Source organism: Chroicocephalus ridibundus, chromosome 15 (genome assembly GCF_963924245.1).
Source record: "Chroicocephalus ridibundus chromosome 15, bChrRid1.1, whole genome shotgun sequence".
Taxonomy (NCBI): domain Eukaryota; kingdom Metazoa; phylum Chordata; class Aves; order Charadriiformes; family Laridae; genus Chroicocephalus; species Chroicocephalus ridibundus.
Window position 1 is genome coordinate 8,088,084 of NC_086298.1, and position 12,110 is coordinate 8,100,193.

At 38.5% G+C, this 12,110-nt stretch overlaps 1 protein-coding gene across 6 annotated transcripts in view; it reads right to left on the reverse strand.

Annotated features, from left to right (window-relative positions):
* Positions 1 to 12,110, reverse strand: part of GAPVD1 (GTPase activating protein and VPS9 domains 1) — a 29,914-nt gene that overhangs the window by 11,856 nt on the left and 5,948 nt on the right. For 3 of the 6 annotated variants that reach the window (XM_063353028.1, XM_063353033.1, XM_063353034.1), the window contains exons 2-14: positions 11,127 to 11,342; positions 9,888 to 10,731; positions 8,523 to 8,609; positions 7,396 to 7,530; positions 7,085 to 7,274; positions 6,096 to 6,176; positions 5,092 to 5,252; positions 4,077 to 4,206; positions 3,104 to 3,229; positions 2,089 to 2,262; positions 1,643 to 1,783; positions 905 to 1,039; positions 210 to 329 (exon numbers count right to left, since the gene is read on the reverse strand). In XM_063353028.1, coding sequence (XP_063209098.1) covers positions 210 to 329; positions 905 to 1,039; positions 1,643 to 1,783; positions 2,089 to 2,262; positions 3,104 to 3,229; positions 4,077 to 4,206; positions 5,092 to 5,252; positions 6,096 to 6,176; positions 7,085 to 7,274; positions 7,396 to 7,530; positions 8,523 to 8,609; positions 9,888 to 10,731; positions 11,127 to 11,311 — 2,509 coding nt within the window. In that variant the 5' untranslated portion in view covers positions 11,312 to 11,342. The remainder of the gene's footprint in view (positions 1 to 209; positions 330 to 904; positions 1,040 to 1,642; positions 1,784 to 2,088; positions 2,263 to 3,103; positions 3,230 to 4,076; positions 4,207 to 5,091; positions 5,253 to 6,095; positions 6,177 to 7,084; positions 7,275 to 7,395; positions 7,531 to 8,522; positions 8,610 to 9,887; positions 10,732 to 11,126; positions 11,343 to 12,110) is intronic. The other 3 variants (XM_063353029.1, XM_063353031.1, XM_063353030.1) reach the window with 3 other exon arrangements.

Below are 12,110 nucleotides of genomic sequence, written 5' to 3' on the forward strand. Positions count from 1 at the left end.
TTAGATCTAGTACTCAAGCTCTAGTACTATAAATTGCTGGAGTCTCTGTCAAACAAATACAGTCCTAGCAAACAAGGAAAATGTTAAGCATAGCCACAAGAGCTTTGAAATCGGGAGAAACTGTAAAATTTAAGGATTCTACAAGCGTCATTTGTGAGACTTCAGTTACCAGATTCTAATTCTCATTTACAGGTAAGTAACTTACTTACCATGGGCCGTTTCATCCATGTCAGGACTTGTCACAGAATCTTTTCCCCCAAAATCAGAGCTACATTCAGACCTCAGATCCTCAATCTTATTAGGAATATCTTCAGATGTTGCACTAATACCTTACACATAACAAAAGAAGCATCTGTAATAGTCTTTCACAGAAAAAGGAAGCAAAATCCTGAAGCTGTTAAAATGTTTGGTGAACACTGCAATAATCAAATTTTAACTCACAGTAGCACCTAGAGACATTATGAATTGCTATACTCCTAAAATAACATTTTGTTTCTGCTCTACATCTTCAACTGTTTTAACATAGCCATGAATGCACTTTGCCAATGGGCATTAGAAAGTCATTTCACTCCGTTAAATGCTTTGTAGAACTGAAGTAGATATATGCTGATTTACTTAAATAAAAAAAAAAATTGTGATAATAAAACTAATGCAAGGAAGTTAGGAGTTTCTTCCAAGTCAATACTTCACTGCTAACCATTGCTATGTAGCCCAGAGTATTCAATGCTCTGCTGCCTTTTTTATTTCTTCTGTAAGATAAACAAAGTACTGCTTTGAAAATTCCAGAATGAGTACAAAAAGTTATTTTATGAGTGAAATGATGTATAACTAAAGCAAGTGCAGCAAAGCATATGCTGATAATGTTCTAATAGAGCAGCACGCTTTCAGAGACAATTAAACGCACCTGATACAACGCTGAGGCCTGGCGTACTGGGTCGGGAACTGACCTCCCTTACATCTGTGTCATCAGATGTGCTACCCAGCCCTGAACAGCTTTCCAGTTCTTGGAGTCTTTCCTCTTGTTTTAAGTCTGGGGCCTCTACAAAAGGGAGACAATGAACAGTAGAGAGAAAAAGTATCATTACTCAATGCCATGCTCCCTTAATATTCACAGACAGAGGGCAGGGGGTATGTGTTGATTTAGTACCTTAAGTTCTAAGCTAACTCAACCACTTCAGCAAGAGTTTTCTTCCTATACAGAAGGCAAGACTCTGCACAGAGAGCAGTGCTCTATCTGCACGGGCATTCTAAGAAGTTTTTACTGTTTTAAGGATTGTATTTCCTAGAGACAATAGTATACAGTCAAATCTTCACTATAGCCAAAGTAAACTGTGATCCTACACAGCCCTAGTTAACATCATAGGGAAGGAAGGCAAACAGAAGTTTGCTTTGCAAGCCCTTTTCTCCCTTTTTGGCCCTTAAGAATTTCTGAAGTAACAGTAAGTCTCTCTCAATGCTTTCCATCTCCTCTATGCCTAGGAACAGTTTGCCCTTTTAATACTCGAAGTATTCGCAAACCCTAACTTAACCCTAGGATAATAACTTCTCAAAAGAAAGAGAAGGGGTGTTGTTTCGCACTATGTGCCTCTGGAAGAGTCTTGATTCATGCTAAAGGAATAAGCAAAAACTGCATGATTCTGACCTGAATCACTTGGTAATACTTCCACGCTCCATGCCTCGCTTGTGGTTTCTGATATGGTTGAACCTGTGCAGGGATCAAGCAACACGGATCCTGAACCTGGTAAACACAGCAAGCTGCCTAGCATGTTCTCTGCAGCCGCACCTGCAAAAGGAAAGCCGAAGCATATAGCTAGATATAGGCTTCCTGAAGACAGCTCTAATAAGAGAGAAAAATAAGAACACATTTTAAGTGTCCTTAATAAAGCATATCATGAAAGACAATGTTGAAAATAGAAATGAGCAACCAAATATAACACAGGTCATGCACACAAAATACTGCTACAGAAAAGCTCCAGTTTAATCAATGAAAACACATCTATTTAGAAAGCGAGGAGGAGGGCTCTGCAGCCTCACAATTTTAGAGCAAGCATGAAGCATATTAACATACCAGATATACCACCAAGTTACCTGCTATTTCTTGCAAACGATCTTCATCAATATTTGGATCAAAGTCGCTTCCCAAGACATCTGTACTCCAAGTTTCGCTCACAGTTTCTGATATATCTCTGTCATCAGTCAACCCCATCATATCCCGGATTTCAAATTTACGGAGCTTGTCATCAAGATTATCCTGAGTTGTGGCTATGTAAAAATAAAAAGTTCTCAATTTTTTGAAAGGCTTCTCCAATTACGTCTGATTGAAAATATTCAAGAGCACGTTATAGGAAAAAAACACCAAACAAAACAACCCTCTAGTTCTGTCAGGTAAGATGGTGTTTTAACTAAGGCCTGTAAAGAACTATTCAAGAGATGCTGCCTGAAAGCAGTTTTTAAGCATATTTGAAATCTAACAAGAAAAATCTTCAACTACACCTGGTGACCTATCGACCAAATCAACAGACAAAGTGAACAAAATTTAGTGCACTATCAAGAAACTGATACAATTCCTGCAAGAAGAACTTATCACAGAAAAGCTGAGGCCTCCAGGGGTCATTCGAGTCCAAACCCCCTGCTCAAAACAGGGTCAGTTACAGCAGGTCGCTCATGGTCACGTCCAGTCACGTTTTGGCTATCTCCAAGGTTGGAGACACCACAACCCCTTTGGGCAACCCTTCCAGCATTTCACAAATACATATTAAACAGGAAGCTATCCAGATGCTTTAAGACTACTCCCATCCAGATCACCCTGTTCCCTGAAGGGAAAAGCTTGGTACCAAACAAAACTTTACAAGCAGTTTCCTATAAAGGACTTAAGCCTCAAAATTCCACGCAATTTGCTTTTCCTAACAATGGACTACAAGAAATATTTCTAGGAAAAAGCCACCCAACCAAAAAACCCACAAATAAATGCAAGAGTAGTTGCACAAGGAAAACTTTAACTTATTTTTTCCTGAACTAGTCGGTTTTCCAAACGTTTTCCACAGAACTTCGCCTTTGCCATCTAGAGCACCTCAGGCATGTGTATTAGGGAATTTGCACCTGCCTTGTTCATGCTCTAACAGCTGCAGAGCTTCGACGCCGTTGCTCCCGGAGGGGCCTGCGCCAAGCTCCGACACAGACTCCCCTTCTAAATCCAAAGATGACACAGAGTTGGAGCGATTTGAAGGACCTGCGAATACAGAATTTACTGTAAATCTCATTTGAATAACAGTTCCTAAATATACAGCATTAACAATCCAAGACACAATTAACTCGAAAGATGAGAAGAAATGAAGTAGCAGTTCCAACATAAAATACTGAATTGATGAACTAAATGTATATTTTCTCTACTCTTGAGCGCTATTCTAGGGATACTTAACCCGCACTGTGATTCGTACTTCTGACACTTACAGTACCATACAAATTATAATAATCTACAAATACACTACCAGAAATGGCTGGAATCTCACCACTACCATACTTAACTGTAACTAAAAAGTCAATAAAGTCTTCGCCATTAATTTCTTTACTCCTCCATGAATTTTTTTTCTTATTTTGAGGAGTGAGAAAGCAAAAACTAAACTACGGAAGTTGTACAAAATGCATGCTGAGTGATCTGTACAAACCTCTTCAATACCACAAATAAACGCTTTACTGTGTCTGAGGTTCATAAAAAGGAGTTGTCCGGAGTCCAGAAACTATTCTGAGATACGTAATAGCTTATTAAAACATGATGAAAAGTAAGTCTATTTTAATAATTAGTACTGCACTTAAGTTTAAAAAAAAGAAATAATCCCTCTTTTCACTTTCTAAATACACTTTTTTTTTTTTAATTCCTAATTCTCAGGCTCAGTTGTGCCTTTGCAGGTCAACATTTAGCTCCAGACTTCTTTTCTTTGAATGGCTCTCAGGGTAAAGTAGCAGTCTTCAAAACGGAAAAGATGATATGCTGTATTTAACAGATGTTCCTTTTATAGTTAAGGCAAAAAAACAAAAAAAAGGGACAAAACTTCTTCAAGACTTAAGTAGCCCTTCACCTTCAGATATTCCTTCCAGATTATCACTGCAGAGGGAAAAGCGCAAGGTTTTATCAGGTTTACCATGGAGTTTGTTTTCATCAACAGGGACATCTCCTTGTCCGCCATCTGCAAGCTGCATATTTAAGACCTGGAGAGTCAGGAAAAGAAACAAGACTTCCTTAAAATAATCTATTTTTCAGATAATTAAACAATAAACAAAACATTGCACACATTTTTTGCATTTTTTTTCCCCTGAATGTTAATGGCATAATCAAATTTCTAACATTCCATTTGAAAAAAGACAGCTATCTCCAAAGTTCAGAGCCTGGAGAGAACGTAAGGTAACCAAGATGTGAACATAAGGCAAGTCCTGATAATAACGGAGCCACCAGCTCCCTCATCACTAATATAATATGGAAACTGTTCATTATGAGGCTGCAAAAGGAGATAATCAGAATCATCAGGCTAGGCAGCAAAGATGAAGCAGAAGTTACAGCTGGTGAAAGGAAAGGCTGTAAAACCAGCCTTAACCTAAGCAACACAGTCCAAAGGTGTTCATGGCAATGTGACCACAGCTCCGCCTGCACAAGAAGCTGGGCCTGTGCATTTCAAGTCTGAGCTGCCAAAAACGTCGGGATCAGTGTTCCAGTTCTGTCATTCACCTGTGCCACTTGATCCAAAGGACAGAGCACGCAGACAGATAACTGAATCAGTTCCTTCAGGCTCAGAAATAACAGCCCAAGTTTGCTCTTAAGCGTGTTTGATGACAAAGCCTCTTCATAAATCTGCCAGGTTCATTTTTCCTTTGTTAATATACTGCTTTTCACACCTTGCAGATATATTAAGTCAGGAAAGTGAGTCAAGGGAAATTTGAAAGGTACAACCCCCGACTTCAGTAAAATAAAGTAAGGATTTTAATTCCCGTTCTGGATTTATTACCCAAACTTAACTGTCACAACTTCATCGTTCTGCTATTAGAGAACACAGAGGCTGTACTTTTCACAATATCCGAGACCTGATAGTTTTTGCATACCTCATTTTCTGACATCATTCCTGGAGTAATCTGTGGACCTGTCCCCAAAGAAATCACCAGCACTTCTTCCGGCTGAACCTCTGGGATAGTCTCCTGGGAGGATCCCTCATGATCTCCATGCTGATCCATTAGAATATTTGATCTGCTTCTGCTACGAGTTGCTAAGAGAGTATTTTGAAACATCAACATTAGAAAGCTTTCCCTTGTTTAAGGAGGAAAAAAAGACAAGACCATGGAAATATGGAATGGCAATGTTTTGAATTAATAATATCATACTAAATAAACTTACAAAATTAAAAGTCATATTAGACTTTGAGAGATGGAACTAATGTTTAAAGTTGAGTACTGAACTATGAAAAAGCAAACTTTCAACACAGAAGTTTGGAGAAAGAAGCTCTACTATGGCCTGTTTGCCTACACAAATTCAGTGTATTCCAATCGCAGAAAGACCCTTAATATATTAATTGAGAAAATTAAGAAGTTTGTTACCAACAAAAAAAAAGCCTAGGTTCCTGTGGTTTATAACTCTGTTTAATTATTTTATTTAGAAGTTTTTTCTGCTAAAAAGCAGGGAAATCTTATTCTAACAGGTGTCTCAAACTCAGACACACAATTCAACACCAGGTGCTTTACTTTGATTATTTTGTGACTCTTTATCAGACTTTTCAAGTAGCCTCATATTCCCACATTTGGCACCGTGGAAGGAAAAACGCCCACATGGAATTAAGATTTCTAAGTATGGCAGCATGACACCAGTTATTTCTTTATTTGATCCAGGCAAAACAAGGCAAGTGTGCAGAAGTCACAGACAAATTTTGATTATCACACAAAAGCACACAAGGTGTTTTTAAAAACTACACGTACATACAAAATGAGTTTCATATAGAAATCAATGAAGAAATCTGAAAAAGCAACTGATTGCCAAAGTAAACCAAAGGCATGCTTAAGTCATGTGTTATAAGTAAAAGTTTCACAGAGAAGAACGGAAAGAGGGCATTACCCACCAAAAGGGGTTACTAGAGTTATATGAGCTGAAAGATTGGTAGCAGAAGTATCCCAGGCAGTAATGGCTGCCAATTGCTGTCCTGGATTTCGAGAGCATTAAAATGAAACAAAAGAAGTAAAAACTTTGAGCAAAAACTATTTTATACCATAAAAATGAATGCTGTTGTGCCACTACGCTGTAGGCATAAAACCAGAACCATTCAGAAGCAGAGTTAAAACAACATGGGATAGGTTTGGTTTGGGGTTGGTTTTGTGGGGTTTTTTGCCACTGATAGGGCTCTACATATTTTCATCCTGTTACACAGTAACACCAAATCTCTCAAACAAACAAATATATCCCATGTGCTCATATTCACGTAAATATACACTGAAGAAGAGTACCACACTTCTTATTTTAAGACAAAATATTATTGAAATGGAAGAGTTCAAAACCCAGAAATCCTATTCAAAAAAAGGATAAAATCCCACCAAACATAAAATTGCATTACAACATACTAACAATTGGAATTAGACCAGGCAAATAATGGAGAAAGAAGAAAGTTTCTCTTCTCAGCACACACTCTAAAAGTTCTGCTCTTGCTTTTTCATCCTCTTCCACATTTGCTCTCTTCTGAGACACAAAAATTTCAAACTTATTTCATCCCACTGACTAAATGTCATCACTTCCATCTTACCACTTTCCTAAGCAATCTTCCCTCTAGACCTGCTTCCCATCTTCAAACTTTCCCTAGATTATCATTGCGCTAGCATGACTATCAACCACTCCAGCGTTTTTCTCAAGTTCAATCCAGAGTGAGGAAGCTCACCATCAGAAAGTAAGGAAATTACCCGGCTTTCTATGCAAAAGAAAATTCTTCACTATCTACACAGAAAAAGTAGGAACTGAAGGCGCAGTCGAAGAGTAACGCCAAGAGATGACTGAAAAAATGGCACAGAAAATGGACCAAGGTATCAGAAATCATGCAAGAAGTCCGCTTACTCTCCTTACCTATTGGCAATCGATTTTTTTTGTTAGCTGGAGTAGTTGCAGGGGAAAGTTGTGGAGTATTATAGGGAGTCATTTCAAGGCTGCTGCTTTTCCCTGGTCTGTTCTGGGGTAGGTTTGCCAGCAAGTTTTCCAAAGCCATCCGATCTTCCTTAAGCTGATCGCTTGACATTACATTCCGCATAAAGCCAACCTAAAAGTTTAGAATTAGTGTTGGTAAGAATTACGGCATAAATTATTAGCCCTGTTTATCCTACCTGTAAACACATGGGGACAAGTTTATACTATTTCTTTTTAAGAACTTAAGGCATTACCAGACTAGTTAGCTGGCTGTATGTCATGTAAACCACTGTTCTACTCAAGCCCTCCAGAAGGTTAACAGAAGACATTGGAGGAGTTTCAACCGCACGCCCATCAATAACTACATCCAGGAAAGCAGCCACACAGCTCTGCAAAGAGAAGAAATTGTTTTTAAATGCGAGACCATTTACTAGAGGTTGGAAAGAACATAACTTATGCAAGAGTTAAGTAGTTACATAACAACATAAGTTTTGCTTCCTGCTTTTAAAATCTTAGGATAAAATACCACATATCACTAAAACCAGTAAAAAGCGAGCAAGGAAAGCATGCAAGTAGTTTTAACATTTCCTCCATTCCTTTTCTGCATTCAAAAGTGTTACTTGCTCAAGTGTCCTCTTACAGTTTTTAAAAAAATTAAACTGTTTTATGGCAATTAAACTGCCCCTTCCTGAAGAATCTGCTGAGCACAGACTAAAAGCGAAACAAGGAAGGAACACACAGTATCACTTTCTAATCTGAGTGAATGTTACTTGTATAATAACTGTGTAACTTTGTATGATGACTGTGTAACAATTATAGGTAGCATGGAAACATGGAAATTACACAACCAAATCAACAGTTTTTTAAACATATGACAATACATCAAAAATCACTTGTTTCACTGTTCCTCTGACGACACTAATTTCAGTATTGCTATGGATGATTCATACTAACAAAGGAAAAGCTGAACAAAAACCCCAAAACTACACAAAAAAGGAACAGAAGCTCCTTGCACTAACAAGTTACTTCGTTTCAAACCAGACTTCATACAAGAGTTGTTTTCAGATCAAAGCGTTTTCTTTAGGTTCAGTAGAAAAACCACAGACAGTAATTCAGCATTTCAGTTTAAAAGGTAACTTGCTTTTATTTTTTTTGTATTTTCTTTTAAGAAGTATTATGTCACAGTAGAAGCAAGAATCCCCAACCCTTAATTCTAGTACTCAAGATTTTTTCCCAGCTTTGTACAGGATTTAATCTGCTTTTCAGTACATGTAACTGGAAGTTAAATGCTTAGTAAGCCCCCAGCAATGTCTGAAAAAAGAGACTGCAGAAGGATGAAGTCCACACATGAGTCTTAGCTTTTTTTAGTCTTGATTCTTACTTTGTCAAATTTAGCAAGGTTGCTCTTCATCCGTGGATCTCCCTCTTCAGAACCTGTCATTGCCAATTGCTGCAGAAGTCTCCCAACCTGAAACAAAAAAGAAGTATGAAGAATAAGCACTTCAAAACAAAATCATGATGGACCCAATTATAAAACATTAGTTAAGACAACTCCTCCATTCTAATTTTTTTTTTTCATTTAATACTCTGAGAAATACTTCTGATTGAGTGTACAGAGTCTTGTACTAGCTTTCAGGGTAGAAAAAAAGCAAGAAGCTTTAGAAAGAAGCAGTCATTGCATTTAACAAGAAAATCCACACACACAGTATGCTACGAGCATCCATACTTCCCCCCGTCCCAGGAACAAAGCATGTTTTGTTTTTGCAACACGTCAGAATTGAGAGTTGAATCTAGGTCATCTTAAACCTAGAGATTTTAAACGGCTGTATGTATCTTGCTAAGAATATGTTGGAGGAAAAAAAAAAAACCAAAGGCAAGAGGGCTAACACTTGTTTCTGAGCATATATTCCTTATTAACCTCCAACTGCAAAACAACTCTCAATTTTAAAGAGTCGCCAGCTGCAAGCTCTGCTACGACACACAAGCAGTGACACAGGAGAGGACTGCTAATGTGTTTTAGAAAAACACTGGCAAGGCCCTGTCAGTAACGGCCTAGGTAAAACTCCCCAGAATGATTACACTGAGAGAATCACTCACTGCCTGGTTTATAGACAACATGAAAAAGTAGGTTTTGTTACTTGTGTGGGGAATATCCTGAGTCAGAGAAGTGTTGCTTAATACCTTCAGACTATACCTCTACAAAGTACCATTAAATTGCTCAAGTGTTTGCACAAAGATAAAAATTTGTCATGAGGGTTGGGGAATACTCTAAGGTCTAATGATACGGTAGAGAGCTACCCACCAGAAACACTGGTCATTATTGCCAGGCAAGAAGGTTTTTTCAGCAAAATATTCCATTATTTTGTACAATACCTGGCATGATATTTAACATTAGCAAGAACAACACAACCCTTGTTTACACACATTCCAGAATTTATCTTACAGTCACTTTTGCTTCCATCCCTTAAAACAGCTTTTCTAAAGTACATTTGCAACTCTTCTAAAAGATAAAGGAATATGCTATCATTTTTTTAAGTCATTATTTTAAGCAAATAGATAAACTTTAGAGCATGCCTTTTCAGCAACAATTAATATAAATATTTTCTTAGCATTCGTCTTACGGGTAGGAGGGACAGTACCTTTACCTTTACTGTAGGAACATCAGTTCTAGTGAAAAAAAAAAAAGGCCAAGAACATTTCTCTCTCTCTTTTTTTTTTTTTTAGACTATTTTCAAGAGAATCATACCTGCATCAGATTAAATCTTGCCACCTCATTTATAGGAGCATCAGAAATGATTCCATACTGTTCTGGGTTAACGATTGCAGGACAGATGAAACACGCTAGAAGAAGATCTGTGCACATCGCTCTGACCTCCCCAACCTCCAGCCTGTCTACACACGAGAGCGTTTTGTACATTTGTGACACAATCCATCTCAAGCTGTGAGGAAAACAGTAAGTGTTTTGTTTGAGATAGCCAATGAATTTGTTCACCAGGGTCACCAGTTTGGCCTCATTGGAGTCAACCATCTCTTGGACTCTTTGCTTGAACTTTTCTGTGCCTTTCTCTCCAAATAACTTTTCCTGTTGCACTGGAGAGAATCTCTCAATTAACTTGTTGGGATCAGTTTCCAGGTGGTCTTCATCTTCAACCAGAAGCTGCATGATTGGCTCGTGTAAAGTTGCAGTAAGAAAAAGTTTTGCAGAAAAGAGTCCTTCAGAGAAAAGTTTGAATAAGATGCTGAAGGCACAGGTGCCTCGTCTCAGCAGCCGCCTTGGGTTGTCGCTTTCTTTGAGTTCAAATTCTATCAAGTAACGGAGGACCTGGAGGAGGTAGCTCTCATCCTCCTGCATGATGCAATTGCCATAAATGGATGTAAAGACTGTGTGAATGACACTCTGAGTGTTGTCCTGGTTGAGCTTCTCTCCGGCAACCAGGCAAGATGCAATAAGCCTAGGGTTCTCCCTCAATCTGTTTAGGAATTCTCCGTAAGCAGTCTCCTGAAATCCCAACTGCTTATAACCATCCACAAACTGCGTGTCCTCCAAGACTTTAGCATGCTGGCAACATTCAGCAGGAGAAGCTTCAGCACTTCAAAGAAAAACATTGAAACAGTTTAAGTAACTCTTAAGCAAACAAACTTCATAAAAGATGCCACTGGTCAGTCTATTAACAAGACTACCACCAAGGAAAAATGTCTTTCCGTATATTTAATACAGATGATCTGCAAATTCAGAAATAAGGGGAGTTTGTTCCCATAAACTATGAACAGAAGCAAAACAAACAGATATATTAAACAGCTAACAAGTAAGTTTCAGGTGAGTCAGATTCCCTAGTTGAGATTTGCTTTAAAAGCTTACTATTTTTATGATTAGTACAGCAAAGGACCCCAGATACTAAGTACGAAAAATCAGATGTATTTGCTGCAATTCATGGAAGTTTATGAGCTTGTTTTCCCCAGGACCACCCCCACCCCTCCAAGTCACCTTGTTATGATCAGTCTGTCCAAGTTAATCCTTTGCTGCTTGGAAATCCATGCTGTGCGGTACAGCTTTTCAGCTGTCTTCAATACATCTGCATTGAGCCTTTGAATAAGTTGCTTTTCTGAGTTTACATACAGCCGTTCCTGCTTGAGGTGATGTGCCAGCGTGTGTATATCCAGCTTCACCATCTTGGGCAGCGAGCGGATGACACAGTACTCACTGTGACAGGGAGGAAAATGAAACAGGTGAATTCCAAACAGTTTGGGAACAAGTTCTGTCAGCGTCAATGAAGTGATAAGCAGGTCATAAACTTAGCCTTAGCAGTAAATACTGCTGTGCCCCTTCCATGTTAGCATATTCATATGTTCTCTCAAATCCACAGCCCACCACTTAATGACTGAGTCACTCTTTCTTAATGCAAGGTTTCCTAATTGACAATTTCATTAACCCCTTGTTATGTCAGCATATCAGGGACACTTGCATAGTAGCCAATGGTATTTTCAACTCACATTCACGAGATGAAATAGTAATACGGTACAGCACTACAAAACTCCTCCACCACACCTCCAATAACAAAGATAAGAAAGTGGCCATTACTTGGAGAGATGCGGCCCTCACTACAGTGTAGGTGACACAAGCTCAGGGAGAGGAAGAGGAGCCCAATTCCGACCCACTGTCTGGTGAATAGGCAAAAAGATTTCCGTGCTTACTACTTTGTCCTAAAGCGCGCCCACATAACACAGCACTATCCAAGTGCTTCGGTGTGATTATCTCTGGCATCCCAAATTACCCCCTCTCACCTAATGCATAAGACGCACCAAGCTCCCAATATCAGTCTTTTCTGCAAAAAAAATTTTAAATAATAGTAATATTACTAATTTAAAAAAAAATAATCAAGGAGTATCAATATCCAGATAAGGCAGAAGTTGGAAATAAGTCTGGAGACTCTGCTCAACAGTAGAATTCATTCAGAAAAAAAATTCCTCA